General features: G+C 41.1%; 3 protein-coding genes, 1 long non-coding RNA gene and 1 other non-coding gene across 15 annotated transcripts in view; 2 read left to right on the forward strand and 3 right to left on the reverse strand.

Annotated features, from left to right (window-relative positions):
- LOC106558622 overlaps positions 1 to 14,228 on the reverse strand; it is a 32,486-nt gene extending 18,258 nt beyond the window's left edge. For 2 of the 8 annotated variants that reach the window (XM_038532954.1, XM_038532948.1), the window contains exons 1-2: positions 13,606 to 14,228; positions 13,058 to 13,120 (exon numbers count right to left, since the gene is read on the reverse strand). In XM_038532954.1, the coding sequence (XP_038388882.1) occupies positions 13,058 to 13,064 (7 nt within the window). In that variant the 5' untranslated portion in view covers positions 13,065 to 13,120; positions 13,606 to 14,228. The other 6 variants (XM_038532951.1, XM_038532950.1, XM_038532947.1 and 3 more) reach the window with 6 other exon arrangements.
- LOC119871213 lies at positions 2,005 to 8,705 on the reverse strand. The gene is made up of 3 exons (XR_005357092.1): positions 8,651 to 8,705; positions 7,601 to 7,713; positions 2,005 to 6,864 (listed from the first exon to the last, which is right to left on the reverse strand). It is a non-coding gene; the product is annotated as an uncharacterized LOC119871213 (long non-coding RNA).
- WHAMM (WASP homolog associated with actin, golgi membranes and microtubules) overlaps positions 13,657 to 20,778 on the forward strand; it is a 69,034-nt gene continuing 61,912 nt past the window's right edge. Inside the window, exons 1-3 of one of the 3 annotated variants that reach the window (XM_038532942.1) lie at positions 13,657 to 13,779; positions 16,272 to 16,410; positions 18,452 to 18,487. In XM_038532942.1, the coding sequence (XP_038388870.1) occupies positions 16,276 to 16,410; positions 18,452 to 18,487 (171 nt within the window). In that variant the 5' untranslated portion in view covers positions 13,657 to 13,779; positions 16,272 to 16,275. Of the gene's footprint in view, positions 13,906 to 13,929; positions 14,149 to 16,271; positions 16,411 to 18,451; positions 18,488 to 20,778 lie in introns of those variants that run through there. The other 2 variants (XM_038532943.1, XM_038532944.1) reach the window with 2 other exon arrangements.
- MIR1839 (microRNA mir-1839) lies at positions 17,579 to 17,651 on the forward strand. Its single transcript, NR_049314.1, has one exon. It is a non-coding gene; the product is annotated as a microRNA mir-1839 (primary transcript).
- The window catches only part of FSD2 (fibronectin type III and SPRY domain containing 2), a 41,797-nt gene continuing 39,047 nt past the window's right edge, over positions 18,029 to 20,778 (reverse strand). For both annotated transcript variants that reach the window (XM_038532946.1, XM_038532945.1), the window contains exon 13: positions 18,029 to 20,062. In XM_038532946.1, coding sequence (XP_038388874.1) covers positions 19,810 to 20,062 — 253 coding nt within the window. In that variant the 3' untranslated portion in view covers positions 18,029 to 19,809. The remainder of the gene's footprint in view (positions 20,063 to 20,778) is intronic.

Below are 20,778 nucleotides of genomic sequence, written 5' to 3' on the forward strand. Positions count from 1 at the left end.
GCAGATGCTCAACTGCTGAGCCACCCAGGGATCCCTAAATAATTGATTTTGAAGAAAAAAAAGTCTTGCCCAACTCAAAATCATCTCAACCATAAAATTTGGATCAAAATTTTACAGATCTTGGTGGCTATGACTTACTTTTCAGAAATTTGGAAGGAAACAAAAATGGCTAAGTAGGAAAGATACTAAAAATGTGGCAAAATATCAATAACTGGTTAATTGAGATGAAGGATATATGGATGTTCATTGTTTAATTCTTTCAACTTCTCTGGAGGTTTTTTACATGTTTCAAAATAAAGGGGGAGGATTTTAAAGAACTGCTTCACAGAACTCCACAATAACAGGAGCATCTCAAAGGTCATTGAATGAGAAATTTTCATAAGTAATTTTAGCTGTTATTGTATCTTTTTTCTAATTATCTTTTTAGGGAAAATGTATTTTTTATTCCAGTAAGATTACACTTTTATTTTAACAATCATTTTAATTTCTAAAAGCTCTTTCATTCTCATTATTCATTTTCCCTGGTAGCCTATTCTTGATTTATGATGCAGGAGCTTCAAATCTTTCCATAGACACTAATTAAAGTTTTTTAGTTACCCTCTTAGGCCAGTGGCTTGATCAGTAAGGGCCTTTTCTTTTCTTTTCTTTTCTTTTTTATTATTTATGATAGTCACACACACACACAGAGAGAGAGAGAGAGAGAGAGAGAGAGGCGGAGACACAGGCAGAGGGAGAAGCAGGCTCCATGTACTGGGAGCCCGACGTGGGATTCAATCCCGGGTCTCCAGGATAGCGCCCTGGGCCAAAAGCAGGCGCTAAACCACTGCACCACCCAGGGATCCCAGTAAGGGCTTTTTCTTAACTGCTGTTGGCTTTCTTTATATGTAATAAGTCTTGGTTGAACATTGAATATAATTTACATAAAAACAGAAGACCTGGCTTCTGGGTGCCTGGCTGAGTTTCCTCTGGGCCTGGGAGTCCGAATTCTCCAGCTGGCCTTTGTGGAATGGGAGGGACAACATGAACCTCTAAAACACAGAGGGCATGTCAAGTGAGACTTCACTTTTGGGAACACAGGCAGAGGGTAGGAAGGAGGACCCTTCCTAACGCCCAAGTATGAAGGGCTTTCCTACACTGAAAATAAGTGCCTTTCTAAAGCAGGAACAGTTTTCTAGCATCTGTTTCCAGTTTAGTTTTTGTTTAGTGATGGTGGCAGCTAATTCCATCACTTGCATGCAGGGCTGAGGAGAGCCACAGGATGAACCCATCCTGTCCTCTGTCTTATCCTTCAGTAAATCCCTTTAATGTTAGTTCTATTTCCAATCTCCACTTTCCCCTCTCAGTCTGCAGGCTCTCGGAGATACTCTTGGGTAGAAGGATCCCATGCCTGCTAAGTCCTCATTTGTAAAAATTCCAGGCTATGGTTTTCTTTACTTTGGTTTATCTGCCAACAGGTTCCCAGCTTATTACCACTGTGGGAGAAACAATCAGCCCAGGAGGTAGAAGAAGAATCCTGGTGAACATCTCAGGTAGCAGGGGAAGGGGACCTCAAGAGTCTCTGATCAAGAGCCTTCAGAACAAGTGTGTTTGTATGTTGCAGTTTTCCCTCCTTGTTATAAGTAAATGATCATCTAGTTACCCAAAGTTCCAGGCAGACTTTCCTTCCAGAAGAAAATGACTTTTCAGAACAAACATTCCTTCCAGAGGAAAATGACTTTAATAAAGAATCCTTACATACCAAATGTCAATTCCAAATCTCCTCTCTTCTATTTACATTTATATTCTAGAATTTCATGCTTTTCTTGCTAAATTGTTTTTTTTAATTTTTTTATTTATGTATGATAGTCACACACACAGAGAGAGAGAGAGGCAGAGACACAGGCAGAAGGAGAAGCAGGCTCCATGCACCGGGAGCCCGACGTGGGATTTGATCCCGGGTCTCCAGGATCGCGCCCTGGGCCAAAGGCAGGTGCCAAACCACTGCGCCACCCAGGGATCCCGCTAAATTGTTTAATTAAAATCAATTTATCAAAATCTCCTGTAAATATTGTAAACCTTGAATTTATTAGCCTAAAAATGAAGGCTGGTCCTTCGGTTGGACAAACCGTATCCTCTGGGGCCCTGATTTGAGTGGTCAGAGTGGCACCCACTGGCCACACAGTGCGTAAAACCAGCACCCTTTCAGAGATAATGGGGATATTTTAAACAAATAACAATACTGAGTCACTGAAATAATATTAAGGGAATAAACACGTGTACAAAATTGTTCACATACAGAATAAACAAATAAGCCTTAAAATAGTTGGTATTAATCTAATGAAGTTGTGGATTGAAACATTTTAATTTTTTTCACAATACCCTAATACCGATTTAGTAACAACAAGAGCGTTTTTTTTTTTCCCCACAAAAAGAAAACTCTAAGAATCAGTGGGACTTTGGGAAAGAAAAATTTGTATTATGATTATATTGAAGACAAAAGACTCAGAATTCCATTTAAAAAAATGAGTCAAAAAAAAAAAAAGAGTCATTTTGAACTCAACTTTTTCTTAACAGATACAGGTTCCAGCGTTCACACCCATGAACAGAATCCCTACCTAACAAATGCCATGTTGAAGGAAAGCTGCAGAACACAATCTGCATTTTATTATGCATTTTATAGTCAGATGACACAAAGACTTATACAGAAACGTCATTCCATAATCTTCCACAAAATTAGCCTTCAAACTGAGACAAATCAAGATCTTGTTGCTTGGGAAAAGAATTACCAGTTCACTGTTGTTTTCTGATGATAAACAGTCTAGACGTTAAACAGATGCAAGAAAAGCATGGATGTCCGTACTATGTATTCTTACTTCTACCTGCATCCCAAACTCATCTCATGGTCTATCATCATTGCTCCCCTTATTTCTCACCTAGGACTACAGGCCCTATGCTCCACAATAACAAAACTATATGTTTTAATCAGCTCAGGGTGCTATAATAAAATACCAGTGAACTGTTGGCTTAAACAACAGACTGTTTAATTCTCACAGTTCTGGAGAATTTAAGTCTTAAGATCAGAGTGCCAGCATAGTTGAATTTTGCTAAAGGCTTTCTTTCTGGCTTGTAGACAGCTGCCTTTTTGCTGAGGAGCAAGATGGGAAGAGAGCTCTGCTGTCTCTTCCTATAAAGGCACTAATCCCATCATAAGGTCCCTGCTCTCCTGACCTCATTTAAACCTAAACATCTCCCAAAGATCCCATCTCTAAATACCATCATGTTCAGAGGTAGGGCTTAAAATATAACTTTTTTTTTTTTTTGCAGCATATAACTTTTTTATAGAGGAAGTGAATCACCATATGGTATACCTGAGGGCAATGTAGCATTGTTAACTATACTAAAACAAAAAATTCTTTTTAAACATACATTTTCTGGGGTAGAGTGCACATTTCAATCCATTGTACCTACTCAGGAGTGTCCCGTCTTATGATAGTAATGATAGAATAAACGTAATTCAAGAGTCTATTATGTGCCAGCACTATGTCACATGCTTGTATAGAAAGGTTCGCCTATTATTTAGGTGAGGGAACTGGCTCCAGCTCATTAACTAGACGAGGGTTACAGCAGGTAAGCTGTTGTAAAGCTAAGATTTTTAGCTCAGGCAGCTTAACTATAAAGCTCAAACTCCTAATTCTCTCCCTATACTGCCTTAATTAGAGGAAAAATCATTTTGAGATCTGAGGAACTGAGCTCAGGAATTTACTATTTTAGTTATCACACTTTTTGAACTGGGTAGAGAAGAGCTCCAAATATCAAAGTGACTATTTTGATAATTACTCATAAGAAAATAAATCAGACAGAAAAAAAAATGCTGACAATAGAAAAAGTTAAGAGAAAAGTACAACTTTGGAGAATATACAAACACCAGTTTGAAAGGGGTGACTCTCTGGGTGCCAATCAGATGAGATATCTCTTGCAGAAGGCAACTGGAAGCAATGACCATCAAACTGGCCAAGCAGGAACTGCATAATGATCTCATTCCCTGGCTCCAGCGAGAGCCTAGGGAACCAGCATGGTCAAATACTGCTGGTGAATATATGTCTGCATTCCTTCTGGAGAGTAAATTTGAAAATATTTAAAGTTTCAAATGATGTTCTCTTCATCAAATAAATGTGGATACTTGAAAAAGCCAAGCTGCACACAAAAGCTTGTTTATGTACAAGGATAGTCATGATAGTATTTCACAAATAAATTTACATATATTCTGGTTACTAAAAACATGCTTATTTTTAAAAAGTTCAGAAGATCTAGAGATGTTTAAAGAAACTGAAAGAAAGAACTCTGGATATTACCTCTCAGATTTAACCACTGTTATAATTGGGTTCTTTCCTCAGTCACATGTATGAATCTAGTTTATATTTTTATAACTCAATGCTTTGTAAATTTTTAAAGACATACTCATCTTGGCAAATTATTGATGCCAAAATAGGTTCATTCACTTTTAATGAATGCCTAGTACTTTGTTGTATGAACAGAGCATAATTTAATCAACTCTTGATGGACTTTTAGTTGTTTTTAATGGTGAAAATCAGAAAGCAGGGTTGCCTGGCTGGCTCAGTTGGTAGAGCATGTGACTCCTGACCTTGGGGTCATGAGTTTGAGCCCCATGCTGGGTGTAGAGATTACTTAAATAAATAAAACACTTAAAAAAAAAAAAAAAGAAAGTAATGATATAGAATTATTTGGAAGACTGAACACACTGACTTATCTCACCTTCCTAACATTTCATTAAAACAACACTTAAGAGACAAAAGGAGACATAAAGATCAAGACAAGAGAATGGAAAAAAGGACCATCAGTGGATCAGAGATTTCAAAACCACTCACCAAGACAGGAAGCTGATGAGGAATGAAGAGCTAAGGGGAAGTAGTAGAAACTGGGGAGGGTGAGAGATAAAGCCAAGGAAAAAACCAATGTACTCTACATATTGCTAGAAAAGTCTAGAACCAGGAACCTCAGGGTGCAGGGATAAGAGGCAGAGCCAAGAAACCACACATGAAAGAGGTGTCCCTCATTCTAATCCAGCACACAGAGCACTTCACAGCCAAGATCTACCCCCAGGGTGGGAGGAGGAACAGGATAACACCCAGAGCTTCCCAATAACACATACACACAGAAAACACTGAAATGTTATTCTGTATATAAATTTAATGGCTCCATAGAAAATACCCTGCATTCTGCTACTTAGGGCAAAATGTCAGCACTCCTGCCCTATCATCTTAGCAGATGATAAGTGTCACCTAAGTACAGAGACATGATAATCCATTTAGTACCTCATTCTTAAAAATGAACAATCAAGACCCGCAGACATTTGAGGAAGTTTATAGGATGAAAAGATAGAAATAACATCTTCCAGTAGAAAGATTAAAAAATAAATAAATAAACAAGAAACTATACTGTGAAAAAAAGAATCCAGGGAACATGAGAAAATGCAGACATTGAAGAAATTTCACTCTTAAGCCAATAACAGGATGCTCTAAAAGAGTAACAAGGAACAACTCCTGAAAGTTAAGAGTAGGGCTGAAATTAAGTTGATGGAAGGGCATGGAGATCAAAACTGAAGCAATCTTCAACTAAATAGCTGAACACACAAATGGAAAAATAGACAAGGGACAGAAAAATCAATCAGAAAGTTCAACTTTGAATTAACAGAAATTCCAGGAAGAACATAAATAATAAAAGTGAGGAAACTAGAGAATTTCTCACAGTTGGAGGGCAAGAGCCTTCAGACTGAAAGGCCTTACTGACCACTGGGAATTTGGTACTAGAAAGTGGATCTCAGTGCATGCTGGGGGAAGCTAATGTGGTGCTGCTGCTATGAAGACAGTTGGGTGGTCCCTCCAAATATTAAACACATAAATATTAAATACTAAACTAAATATTAAAATATTTAAGCTAACATTTAATATTAAACATACAACTACTACATGCCCTATCAGTATCACTCCTAGGTATTATCCCAAAAGGTCTGAAACAGGCATCTGAACGAAAACTTGTAAAGTTCATAGCAGCACTATTCACAATAGCCAAAGGGTAGAAAGGACTCGAATGCCTATCAGCTGATAGATATATCTATATAATGGAGTATCATTTGGCCATAAAAAGGAATGAAGCACTCATAGATGTTACTACATGAATGAACCCCGAAAAAATTGTCCTCAGAAGCCAGTGACACAAGAACACACATAGCGCTCAATTTATTTTTTTTATTTTTTTGATATAGCGCTCAATTTACATGAAGTGTCCAGAAGATGCAAATCTCTAGCAACAGAATCCTTTGTCTACAAAATATTCTGATCAGCAGTTGCTTTGGTTGTGAGGAATGGGGATGACAGGTAAAGGACATGGAGCTTCTTTTTGTGGAGATGAAAAGGTTCTACACCTGACAGTGGTAATGGTTGTACATATCTGTGAATATGCTGAAAACCACTGAATCATACACTTTTAAGTGGGTAAGCTGTACAGTATATTAATTATATCCCAATAAAGTTTTTTTTAAAGGAGGGATTAATCAATTCAAACGCCTAAAAGAAATCTAGAGATAAGTATTCTTTGGATGGGGCTCAGAAGACAAAACAAGAAAATGTGTATTAGGTGAGGAAGCAATGAGGATGAGAGAGAGAGATGCGGCATCTGGGCACAGAAGGAAAAGGAGCCTTGCATGGAAGACCACTTCTTCCCTCTGATAGGGTGGAGGAAGGGTACGTGTTGAAGAAAGGTAGATAGCAGGTGTTCTACTGAAAACCCAGGGGATGCAGAGGCTGCCTCTCGCGGTTAGATGAGAGCCAAGGAGGCACTTGTAGGGAATCACATTCTTCAACATCACTGCAACACAGGACACAGCATTCAGGTGACTTGCTGGAGTGTTCTTCCAAAGCACTGGCAGCAAGCACCTCCTGTCAAACTGGGTCTCCTTTCTCTCGTCTCCAATGCCCCTATGTTTGCACAAGTGCCACAAATTCATTTAAAAAACATCTTCACACACCAAGCATCCAGGTGTTGTTCCCAGTATTCCTCACAAGGGAAACCTTTACTCATTCAGGTGTCACTCTTGTTCTTAGATTCAACTTAGCACCGAGAGAAATCAGATCTGACCACGGATTAAAATTTATATGGAACAAATTACAGGGACACTTTCCACAAAGCTCACAGAGTAATGAGAGAAGTATTTCTGGGTTTCTGCTCTGCTATCTATAAAGCAAGTCTTCCAACCTTGATCCCAAGGCATCTCTCACAATCCCAAAGTCTATCAGTTATAGAGGAGGAAAAAAGGGAGATGTACCACAGGAACCAAATCTGACCATCTGATTAGGGAAGGAGGCAGGGAAGTGGAAGGAGAAAAGCTGGGGATGTGAGGTAAGCAGCACTGCTCCTAACCTGGCGCCTCTTCAGTGGGAAACTGTGAACAGGGCCCATGTACTTTTGGTCCTGGAAACCCCTCTTCCAACTGGCTATTGTTGGGAGAACCCAGCAACTAATAGGAATGGAGATGTTTTGCTTCCTGTTCTCAAGCTTTCCTGTGTTCACCCTCTGACCTACTGGCTGCGAGTAAAAAGAATACCTTTCTCCCCTCCACTGCAAGAGCCTTGGCAGGACCTCTGACCACATTAGCTTCTGACAACTCAGAGCTAGGCGGGCAGCACAGAGGCAGGATGTGAGGAGGCAGGCTGATTTCTGGCAGGAAAAAAAGGAAAGCAAGGAGATAGTGGGCCTGGGTTTTAGTCACCTCAGAACCATTCATAGGACACCTGAAATACTTATATAAAGAAAATAATCTTCGCTAATGCAAAATCTAATCCATGACTTCTTGCAGATCTGCTTCTGATTTCTCAGAATAAAATTAATGATATTTGACAATAGTGATCACAGTATTGTGAACTGTTTAACATCATATGAAAGTTTTTTTGTTTTTGTTTTTCTTTCTTTTTTGCAACATAGAACTATCCAAGCTCTAGGCCTCCATGCATCTGCAAGTCTCCTCAGCGTATCACCTGGCTTCTGCATCATTACTGCTAAACTTTCCAGGTGAAAAACTAAACCCAGATTGCTCACTCATTAGATCTATATTTTTTTCTTTTACTAGAAATGAAACTTAAAGTAATATAACAGATAAGATGGAGGCTATGAGAAACCAGACAGACGTAAACAAAATAAGGAATGGTATCCTTAACATCAGATAAGGGGATATTGGTCAGACATAAGTTAGCATTAAACAGGATAAAAAGGAACTTGCAAAGAACACAGGGCATAGTCTTGGGTGGACCACTGATGTAGCAGTTGAATACATAAAGGAAATCTTTTAGAAATGCAAGAAAAACTTGTTTAAAAATACATTTAAGTTGGAAATTTTAATCACATCTCTTCTAGAATTAAACTGATCTAGGAAATATATCAGACAATTGAACTCTAAAATCAATAAACTTGAACACTAAAACCAGTAAACTTGATGGAACAGAGGCATAGAACTTTTTAATTCCAAGTGGAAAATACACATATTTTGATACCTGTAATGATTGATTATGTACTGGCCAAAGAAGTAATGCCTGGTTAAAAACTACAGAGGCTAATTCTGTCTAATGATAAAACTGGAAAATAATACAAACATGATTACCATCAAGCTGTGCACTTGAGGGATCCCTGGGTGGCGCAGCAGTTTGGCGCCTGCCTTTGACCCAGGGCACGATCCTGGAGACCCGGGATCGAATCCCACGTCGGGCTCCCGGTGCATGGAGCCTGCTTCTCCCTCTGCCCATGTCTCTGCCTCTCTCTCTCTCTCTCTCTCTCTCTGTGGCTATCATAAATAAAAAATTTAAAAAAAAAAGCTGTGCACTTGAACTTACAAGAGTGATGAATGTCAATACATCTCTAAAAAAAAACTGAGCAAAGAAAATAATTGAAAAACATAACTATTTTAAAAAATTATATCTGATCCTGGAAACTCTTAGATCAAAGAGAAAAAATGACAAAATGACAACATACGTAGAAAGCAATGAAAAAGAGAACACTTTATACCAAAAGCTATGTAACACAAACACAAGTTGTATTCAGAGGCAAATTACTGCCTTAAAATGTCTTCATCAAAAATGAAAGATTAAAAATAAAAGCATCTGGGCAGCCCAGGCGGCTCAGCAGTCTAGCGCCACCTTTAGTCCAGGGCCTGATCCTGGAGACCCGGGATTGAATCCCACCTCGCTCTCCCTGCAGGGAGCCTGCTTCTCCCTTTGCTTGTGTCTCTACCTCTCTCTCTCTCTCTCTCATGAATAAATAAATAATATCTTAAAAAAAATAATAAAAAGTACTTAAAAAATAAAGGCTCTCAGATTAATATTAAGAAATTAGAAAAGAACAAAAGAGAGTAGGAAAAGGAATGATCATCAAAACTCAAATTGGAAAACAAAATAGTAAGAGCAGAAAAACTCCAAAGTTGGTTCTATGAAGCATTCAACAAAAGAGACAAATCCTCTATGAGCTTGATTTGAGAAAAAAAGAAAATAAAAATGTGTAAGGTTAGGAATGAGAAAGTAAACAACTGACATGCAGATCAGATTTTAAGAATCACAAGAGGGACGCCTGGGTGGGCTCAGCGGTTGAGCGGTTGAGCATCTGCCCAGGGCGTGATTCTGGAGTCCCCGGATCCAGTCCCACATCGGGCTCCCTGCATGGAGCCTGCCTCTCATGAATAAATAAATAAAAATTAAAAAATAAAAGAATCACAAGATAATTCATAGACAATACAATGGACAACTAATTTGGAAAACCTATTGAAAATGGATGACTTCTAAGCAAAGTATAAACTATAGCTGATCCCCCACAAAAGAGTTGACTTTTTAAGTGATCACAGAGGAGAGTGGACACATCATTTAAAATCCACCATATAATACTGCATCATATAACAGAGTTTCACAAATGATTTCTCTAGTTGACCTTAAAAGAGCAAATAATTCTAAAGTCACTTAAATTATTTCAGACAATTAGTAAAATAAGAAATGCTCCCTAAAGTTATTTTAAGGGATCTAGCATAATTTTAAGTACCAACATATGATTAATACAGTACCGAAAAACCTCCTCTATATATCAGTCTAATAAGAGATACATTCTAAATAAAATACCAATAAATGGCACCCAAGAATGTATCAAAAGAATACAATACTTAGACCAAAGAGAATTACTTGGAGATCCTATCAGTATTTTTTTAAAGATTTTATTTACTTATTCATGATAGAGAGAGAGAGAGAGAGAGGCAGAGACACAGGCAGAGGGAGAAGCAGGCTCCATGCCGGGAGCCTGACACGGGACTCGATCCCGGGACTCCAGGACCACGCCCTGGGCCAAAGGCAGGCACTGAACTGCTGAGCCACCCAGGGATCCCCCAATCAGTATTTTAATAGGCACTGTATGAAGACTGTTTCTTAATTTATGATACACTGATATATTTAAAACACTGAATTTCCCATACCAGAACATAAAATCTCCACTTATTTATCTTTATCCTTAATGTCTTTTCATAATACTTATTTCTCATAAAAAGCCTCTTTTGTGCAGTACATTCATATTTGGTTATTTTTCCCCCCTACTTTATAACTGGCATATAAGAAAAACTTAAGTTTCTGTATGTAATTTATTTGGCCACCTTGCTGAACCACTTAATTAGTTCTAGTAATTTGTAATTTCATTCTTTTCCACTTTCTAGAAATAAAATCACATCATCTAAAAATAGTACCTTCACTTTTCCTAACATTTTTGTCCCATTCTTGTTTTTATTGTTCCGGCTAGAAATGCTAGCACAGTGTTTAATATTAGTGAAGGTAAATATTCCATTTCTTCCTGAGTTTAATGGAATGTTTCTACTGTTTTATCATTAAGTACGAAATTCACTATCATTTCTTTTAAGTGCCTTTTATCAAGTTGCTATTTGTCTATTCTCATTCTGTTAAGTGTTTTCAAAGGAGGTATTGAATATTTTCAAAAAACACTTTTATCAATTGAAATGATCATATAGATTTAAACTACTAAAACTGATTTATAGAAACAGGCTTTCTAATGTTAAATCATTTCTGGGATAAAACCTTTTTTGTTCTAGATGGAAGGCACGATTGACTTTACTAGTACTTTATTACAGGGCTTTGTATTTATGAGAGTTTGGTAGCTTTTTCTTCTTGTGCTATCTTTGTCAGTTTCAGCATCACAGGATGCAAACATTATAAAATGAGTTGCAGAACTCTCCTTGATGGCAGGGCTCCAGGAATAAGGGACAGCAAGAGCAGAGACACCAGGATGAAAAATAGCAAGATATGCTCAGAGAAAAGGACTTAAGACTTCTTAAAATGGACTAAGTAACACAAAGTATATTTGACTCATGTTGCTAATTAATCTTCAAAGCACAGCTCCTCTGCCAAAAACACTTTGATTTACTGCTTATTTTACATACAGAATAGAATCCAAACTCTTCAGCTTGTATTCAAGAGCTTTCCTGTTTTATTTTACATTTCAGCCTGTGCTTTCTTGTCTGTGATGTTTGTTTGCCTGGAATGCTGTGTATCATCTATGATGATACATCCAGATTCTACCCACTTACCAAGGGAATAGCTCACATGTCCACGAAAACTTCTTGGATCCAATTGAAGTGTTTGAATTCATGTGTCCTACAGCAAATTATTGTCAGCTTTTGGACTGCCAACTTGTTTTTTTCTTTCTTTCTTTTTAAGATTTTATTTATTTATTCATGAGAGACACGAGAGAGAGAGAGAGAGGCAGAGACACAGGCAGAGGGAGAAGCAGGCTCCACACAAGGAGCCCGATGTGGGACTCAATCCCGGGACTCCAGGACCACACCCTGAGCTGAAGGCAGGTGTTAAACCGCTGAGCCACCCAGGGATCCCCCTTCTCCTTCTTTTAAAAAGATGTTATTTATTTATTCACCAGAGACACACAGAGAGAACCAGACACAGGCAGAGGGAGAAGCAGGAGCCCGATGTGGAACTTGATCCCAGGACCCTGGGATGGCAATCCGAGCCCCAGGCAGATGCTCAACCACCAAGCCACCCAGGTGCCCCATGGCCTGCCAACTTCTTTTTTTTTTTTTAACATTATTTATTTATTTATTCATGACAGACACAGAGAGAGAGAGAGGCAGAGACACAGGCAGAGGGAGAAGCAGGCTCCATGCAGGGAGCCCGACGTGGGACTCGATCCTGCGTCTCCAGGATCACACCCCAGGCTGAAGGCGGCACTAAACCGCTGAGCCACCGGGGCTGCCCAGCCTGCCAACTTCTTAAGGCTGACAGCTACATGAGGTTGGCCAGTGTCACCCTCCCCCCCCCAAATTCAGGTCCTTCCCAGAACCTTAGAATGTGACTTGATCTGGAAACATGGTCATTGCAAATGTAATTAGGTAAGACCAGGTTATACCACAGTAGGGTGGTCCTTTGTCTAAGAGGACTTTGTCCTTTTAAAGAAACAGAGACTGGGCATCTGGGTGGCTCAGTTCATTCAACACTCAACTCTTGATTTTGGCTCAGGTCAGGATCTCAGGGTTATGAAATGGAGCCCTGCACTGGGCTCCACACTCAGTAGGCCATCTGCTTGAGATTCTCTCTTCCCCTCACCCTACTCTGCTCCTCCCTCATCCCCCACCACTCTTGTGAACACGCTCTCTCACACACAAAAAAAATCTTAAAAATAAAGAAACAGAGACAGAAACACAGAAAAAACATCGTATTGGAACAGTTAAAAGATCCGAGCAATGGGGCAGCCCCAGTGGCTCAGCGGTTTGGCGCCTGCCTTCAGCCCAGGGCCTGATCCTGGAGACCTGGGATCGAGTCCCACGTCGGGCTCCCTGCGTGGAACCTGCTCCTCCCTCTGCCTGTGTCTCTGCCTCTCTTTCTCTGTATCTCATGAATAAATAAATAACATCTTTAAAAAAAAAAAAAAGATCTGAGCGATGCAGTTAACAAGCCAAAGAACTCCTGGGATGGCTGGTCACCACCAGGAACTGGGAAAAGGCAAGGAAGCATTTTACCCAGCATTTCAGGGGAAACATGATCCTGCTGACATCTTCATTTCGGACTTCTGGGTTCCAGAACTGTAAGAGAGCAAACACGCTGCTCTAAGCCACCCAATTAGTGATACTTCGATAGGGCAGCCCTAGGGAACTAAAACAATGGCAATTTTAATTTGGAATTTATCTTCCCAACCCCAACAGCGCCGTGTCCCCAGCCCAGTTCCTGACGCGGGCTTCCGGAAGCAGCAGCAGGAATCCACAGACGTTTATGAGCTCCGGCCATGAGACGACGGACTGACAGCCAATGCTAAGTGGTCACCATCACGATGCAAGGTAGGCGGCCACGCAGGTAAACTGAGGTCGGAAAGTAAGTAAAACACGGGGCAGCTGGCTGGGGAAGGGCCTCGAACGGACGCTCAGGGAGGAACGGCGGGGTTCTTGAGGAGATGGGAGTCTCCGAGCAGCTCTCCCAGGCCCCGCTGTACAGCTCAGCCCCCTCCCATTCCCCACCGCAGACCCAGCAGTAGCGACCGGGGCCCGTTCAGGAGCCTCTCCTGTCCACCTACCACATCACTCACGCGCGTCCGCGGGCGCATCCGTGGTACGTCAGCGCGTCCCGCTGAGTTACGGTGACGCGTGGGGGGAGGGACTTCCTCTCCACTCCCGGAAACCGGAAAAGGCTCTTTCCCACCGGAAGGAGAGAGAAGGTGCTGCCCCGCGCCCCCACGAGGGAGGGCTAGGTGCGTCTGTACCGTAGTGTGAGGCGGTTCTGTGGCCACCGGCCGGGCGGGCTACATCGGCCCTCTAGTAGGCAGACTGGCTGGTGTGTCGGGTTTCGGGGAGTTTGGCGGGGAGCCGGCGTAGAGGTGAGAGGTCGGCGTATCTGTCGCGGGGTCCGCGTCACCAACGTGCTGGGGCTCGTTCTTGGTGCTCAGCTTTCTTGACTTCGTTTGAAGAAAAACAAGCGCGGTGGTTCACGGAGCTGCGGGGGGGGTATATGCGGAAAGGAGAAGTACCCGCTCAGCGTGAGGTTTAAGGAGGAATAATGCAGCAGGTGACTTTCACAGAAGTGGTGGCCTGGGTCGCCCAGGGCTGCGACGCGAGGGCCGGTAAGAATCGGACGGTCTGAACCGGTGGCTCCTGCTTGAGGCAGCGGCACCTGTTGCGTTAATGTGGAAACATGCCCGGCCGGCTGGTCATTTTTAAGCTTCCTGAATCCGCCGGGGAGGTCATTCGGTGTCAGAGGAGGAAGAGCCATCTGGGCCCTCCCCACCTCGGTTCAGTTTAAATTGAAGGCATATAGTGAGAGGAGGCGGGCTGAAAGGTCGCCGAGCCGGTCAGTGACAGAGGCAGGACTAGGGGTGAGATTTCTTCGTTTCCAGCCTAGACTTCTGTCCTCCACATCTTTTTTTTTTTTTTTTCTTAAGATTTTATCTATTCTTGAGAGAGGCAGAGACACAGGCAGAGGGAGAAGCAGGCTCCATGCGGGGAGCCTGATGCGGGACTCGATCTTGGGACTCCGGGATCACGCCCCCCGGGCCAAAGGCAGGAGCTAAACCCCTGAGCCACTCAGGGATCCCCTCCAAAGAGCTTTTTATGTGAGAGATATATAGATAGCTCTATCTATATATCAGTATTTTTAGTGTTGGAGATTAAAACTGAGACAGGTTTTAAACACAAGAATATACAAGCATATACTGTTGTCAGAGTTATGAATGTCCTCACATGCATGTAGCCTCTGGTTAAACTCTGCTCTGTAGGTTCGTGGAATAAGAGTGAAAGGGCAAATAATGTCTCAGTATTATGAAAGTAGTTGTGACCTGACTAAGCCTCTAAAAGGGTCTCAGGGGCCCCCACAAGAACCACACCCAACAGAACAACTGCTCTGGGCAAATGGTCCAAAGAAATCTGAGATGATGTAGACATGATTGCAATTGCAAGTGGTGGTGACACGAGCAGAAGTATTACCTTAAAAATGCAGTAACAAGAAAGGATCTTTTATTTCCAGGACATGTATAATTCCAGGCACGAGGAACACATTATCCATTTTGTGTTCTTTTCATCTCATTGATTTGTATAGTGCTTCAGACAGTGGTTCAGACTAACTTCTAGAGAGTCAGGGCTAAGGAGAGACTCCACCCATTGAGTGGATTTGGACATGCACAGGCTGTAGGCAGTTTCTACACCACTCATTCCCCTGGCCATTTAACTCTTGCTCACCTTCACCACCTGGGACCACAGCAGGTTACAGTCTGCACCTCTCATCTCTCACTTCCAGAACTCGAGACTTCAGTGGATTAGTAACTGCACAGAAATGTACTCACTAATGAGTTCAATAATTATTACAGAAGTAGGTAATGTTGAAAGTGCCTTTTACTTGACAGAAATCCTTGGTAGATAGTTATATGTGGTTATTTTGGAGAGATTGGCTTGAGATTCTTTAAGGGCTGGGAACGTAGTTTTCCAATAATGAAATAATTTTAAAATAATGAAACCTAGGATCTGAAAATTCTGTCAGCTTTTTAGGAAGGGATGAGATTTCAAGAATGAGAGGTGCCTCATTTGTAGGATTTTGTAGGATTTTCATCTATGTAGGATTTTCACCCTATACCTGATACAGAGAAGTTTGGCTATAATTTTCTGGGGGTGAGCAAGTCTCTCCCGTAAAATGATTTTTAAAAGACACTTGACATTTGAGAAGGTTTAGCCTGTGGTTTTTATAAGTCCCTGGGGTTATCATTACCTTTTCAGTATATCATTTCTCCATGAAAGTCTTAGATTCTAAGACCGTAGAGAGTCATGGTGTGGTGTGCTTTCAGATCAGGCTTTGAAGGCCCTAACTTCCACTTATCAGCCTTACTGATGTTTCAGAACATTTAAAACATGTATGTTGTAGACTTTGGGCTCTTAAGAATAGTCAAAACTATAATATTAAATGTGAGTGTTAGAGATCTCTTGCAGTGATGGGAAGGAAGCATCCTAAACCACATACATCTTCCTCACATCAGATAAGCCCCCTCCCAAGCTTCCCAAGTTAGAAGTCACTGTTATTAAATGGGGTTGTGTGGGTAAGATCCTTCAGGTGTATTGGGACAGAAGAAAGGTTGAGAATCACACTGTATTTTTTGTCTCCTCCCCACCCATCACCTGCAATTTGAAAGTGCTTTGCTTTCTGATGAAGAGATTTTCTTTTAATTTGGAAGACAATTGGATGTCTCTTACCTCTTTTCAGGTTTATGAGCTCTTCTGAAAGCAGAATGCCATTGCTTCCGTGTTCTGATCATTCAGAGATTAGGAAGATACAGTTCCTGCCTTTCATTTTTGTCAAGTGGAGCAGACATAGGTCAGTAGTTACAGTGTGCCACTCAGAGGTGAGTGTGGCACTGACCTCAGCCTGGGAGGGGAGGAATTAGGTGGGCAAGAAAGGGTACGTCCGATCCAGGTGCCTAGGGATCTGTGGCTTTTTTGTAAATTGTAGATTTTACAAAGATAGTATCAAGCAAGTATGTTACACCTTTCTTCAGAGGTCTGTCCTTACTTTTGGATGGTGCTTCTCTTGTTTTCCTTCTCCTTGTCCATCTCCCCCTTGGTTGGACAAGGGATATATAATTGGTTGGGTGTTTGGGATATAAAAGAAGTCAGAGGGTAGGAAACTTTGAGTGGCAGAGTAACATGACAAGTTTACCAAGAAGTAATGAATGTACTCAGGAAATCCACCTCTAAAAACTAAGTTCCTTTGTTGAAATGCACAGCTGGGAAACCTCAGTTTTGTTGACTGAGTGCTTTCCCAGTGAATGGATTATAGTCTTGTCTCCAAACCAGTCTTTTTTAATTTAAGGGTATCTCTTAAGCCTAGGAATGAGCATGGAGGAACAACAAAATTAGAATCCGAGTTCCTATTACAAAAGCATTTTTATTGGCTCTATCTGCGTGGGTGCATGTTGTTTGAGCTGCATGCTGTATAGTTGAATTGCCACAATTCAAATCAATGATAGTTTAATTCCACCGGGATTTGATTAAGATGGAAATGGAGCAGAAAAACCTGATCTGTCAAAGTCTGGGAGAATGAAGAGAAAGCAATCCGTGAATGTGGCATAATTTTTTCCTGGGATTGAGGGTAGCAGGAAACAAGCAGTGAAGTAGTGGGACATGATATATGTGACAAGAACTACCACCTGTGCAGTAGCAACTCTAAAGTAATTCCTAACTTGGGGCATTGTACCCAGCTCATTGTCATGCTCCTTCTAGGAGACTTGCTGACAGAGAAGATGCTGACTGGTTGGAGTCTTCTTCCCAAATCACCAACTCTCATCTTACACTTAGATTCCTTAACCATTGTTTGCAGTGAAGCATGTGTATGTAAGAGTTCAAATCTCTGAAAACTTGAAAAGTAATCAATTACCTAAAAGTAGTCCATTACTATTCCTTTCATGTCTCAACACACTACAGGACAGTGTGTCTTAAAAACTGGACTTGGTTGTCTGGAGACTAAGAAAACAGAGTCCTTGAAGTCAAGCCAACTCTGCTATTAGCCTCCTAAAGGAAAAGGTAGATAGAACAGGTCTTGTTAGCAAAATAAATTCAAGACCTACTTAATCTACCAACAGCAATTACATACTTTGCATTGGAAAATAGGAACAGTAAATTAAGAGATTGGAAAGGGTGGGAGAAGGTAGTGAACCCATGAGACTCTCATTGTACTGGTGGGAAGGTGACTGGAAATTGGAGAAGTTGTTCAAGAAGTGGAGGACAGGTCCTCTCCTGGAGCGCAGCCTTCAGAGGGTTTTCTGGTTAGATGAGCCTCCTTGGACAGAGACCAGCACAGTCCCGTTTACAGAATGCTGTGTCACAGTGAACTGTGCTCCAGAGCAACTGCCAGCGTGTGAGCCATGTGAGTTAGGATTCTGACAAATACTGGAGGATGAGAAGTCTTAAAGAAAAGGCCTTGGTACCCATGTAATCTCTCTGCTTTATACTGATCACCAAGCATGTGCTTCTGAAATATTTTATTGGATGTGTACAAGTGATTGCATATCATTGTCTGAACCAGCAGGAAGTCAACTATTAAACATACACTTTTCCAAAAAAGGCAATTTAATTTTACCAGGAACCAATGTCATCTTATATCTCAAGTCTCCAAACCAACTTTCCAGTCCCTTCACCAGGTGTCTTAAAATCTGACTATTCTGAATTACTAAGCCCATGTTAGTTTACACTAGGATTCTGTGGTTATTCTCCATATTCTTGTTCCCCTTTATTGAGGGAAGCCTAAGCTTATGTTAATAACTTGCTCAAGGGTTATAAAGTGATACAGGTAAGAACAGATTGACATGTTTTAACTGCAGAGCCAGGGATTGCAGCTATAATGATCTGACTTTTAAAAATAGTTTTTTTTGTTTTGTCTTTTAACAGATTTATCGGCAGGTTGCTGGTGAACATGGCCTTGAGGTAAATCCTGCCCCTTGTTGAAATTTAATTTCAGTAGATTATTCATGGTATTTTAGGAATTGGAATATTTTACAGAAAACGTTTTGTTTGGTTCTGTTCTAGACTTGTTTTTTTTTCTTCTTGTAGAAGAAACATGTTTAATCAAAAGTTCTTTATGCAGAATAATTGTGATGCTTTAAGCTGGTCATCTGCCTTAAGTGGATCTTAAATGTTAATGGTCAGTGGCAATTCTAGATTATTTTTTTCTTGGTCAAATAAAAATGTCACTTAAACCTTATAGGTGTTAAGTTTTTATCATTTTATTCATGTTCGTATTACATGTGAAATATTCCATAAAGCCTGTTAGAATCCTGAATTCAGGCTTGCCTATGATATCCTACTTCCTACCTGGCAGTTTCTATGTTGGTAGCTGAGAACAGTTTTGAATACACACATGTGTCTATAACTTGAACTATCTCTGTGCTTCATTGGCTATACTTTCCTTATTTCTGGGTAGTGATCCAGCTTGGCAGGGCAGTCGTGTGTGTACACATAAGGAGCTGTGAGATCATCAAGGTGACTTGTTAATTCAAGTATCTGAGCTGCTGTTAATATCAATAGGCAGAGCAGTGGTTGGATGAAGAAGATACTAATTTAGTCTATATGTGGTGTGTACCTGTTTGTGACATGTTAGCCATTAGGGGTTGAATGATGAATAAAACACTGCCTGCCTTCATGGAATTGGGCCTGGTAGAGGTCATTTCAAAGTTTAAGTGGGGTAAGTCCTCGGAACGGGGTGTTCAGAGTGCTCATTGCAGTGCCGTTAACTGCCGGGAAGATAGGAGAGGGGAAGGCACATCTGGTTAGGTGGTGCTGGTCCATGGCTTCCCTGGTTCTGGTTGGGGACAGCTCCCTGCCTCCTCAAGTCTGTTACTGGTGCTAGTGACATGTTACAGATGTGCTGCAGCCATTAACACTTATGCATCTTTTCCCTTCCTTTCCACTGCCCCTCATCCCGAGCTCTGAAGGCCTTGGAGATTCAGGTAACTTTGCATATAAACAATAGATGTGTACAATATGACAACTTGAAAGACCTCTGGGTTCATGTTGGCTGAGCTCTCGTTTTACAGCCGGGCCTAGTAATGACCAGCCTATCTCACACAGGCGGCAGTGCACAGGACTGGAATCCAGGTCAGGTGAGATAAGTGTCAGTGCACTAGTCTGCCAGGTGAGAATGTGAGCCATAAGTTGTGCTTGGTGCATGGTGCCTGAATGCCAAGTCCAACCAGTCGAGGGGTGAGTGGCTGAGAGGGGTAGGTACGGAAGTCGGGGATCAAAATGGTCTAATAGAAAGCAACATGCTTTGGCATTGCAATGCCATTATGTATCTTCAGACACCCAGGCTTTTCCAAAGAAAAACACGGATGCACAAAGCAGTAGAACTGACAGCTGAATGTGTATAGATGCTGAGAAATGTCCGCATTGAAAAATGACAATTTTGAATTTTCATAGTCTAACAGAATGCCAATCTTCCTGGGGGACACCGTTATTCTTATGTCTGGAGTCATCTTGTTATGCAGGAACTCATACTTATGCCTGAAAATTAAATGTTGATACAACAAAGTTTCAGAAATTCTGTCTGGATTATTTGCAGAACATTTCATATTAATTTTATTCATATACTCCTATGCTTATGTTATTTTTTTAACTGATTACCCTTTCCAAAATTATCTTTTCTAAAATTTGTCCTAAGAGACTTTTATTTTTTAACTCCATTTGTTTTCAAGCAATCTGTTAACCTAAAATACTTAGGTACAGTAACATAAATTCTTACTACATAAAAATTTGTATAGATATAGGTGTTTTGGAAATTTAGATTTTTAAGGTTCAGATGTATAAAACCTTTGTAATAAAGACATTTGAAACAGGCAGCCTCATGATCTTTCATGGAATAAAATGAGCCTCTTGGTAGAATCTGTGCACAAGCAAGCACTCACTAAGGCACCATTCTCAAACCTTCAGCCTTAGCAGGGCCCCCTGGGGGCCGTCTCCATTCACTGCAGTACCCTCTCGCCAGGCTCTGTGTCCTTTGTGCTTTGAAGAATGGCCTGAACTGAAACCAGCCACAGGAACTTCCTACCCCTGCTATGTGCAGACATTTGCAGAGCTCAGCAGCAGCACGCTGGTCCACATGCCTGGGAGGAGCACTTGGAATAGCCTTCAGTGCATCAGGCCAAGCCAGCCTGTCTCCAGCACGAGTCACCTCATCTTCCCCTCTGCTGCTCCTTTCCTTAACTAAGAAGCCACTCTTC

The sequence above is a fragment of the Canis lupus genome, chromosome 3, assembly GCF_011100685.1.
Source record: "Canis lupus familiaris isolate Mischka breed German Shepherd chromosome 3, alternate assembly UU_Cfam_GSD_1.0, whole genome shotgun sequence".
In the NCBI taxonomy this organism is placed as follows: domain Eukaryota; kingdom Metazoa; phylum Chordata; class Mammalia; order Carnivora; family Canidae; genus Canis; species Canis lupus.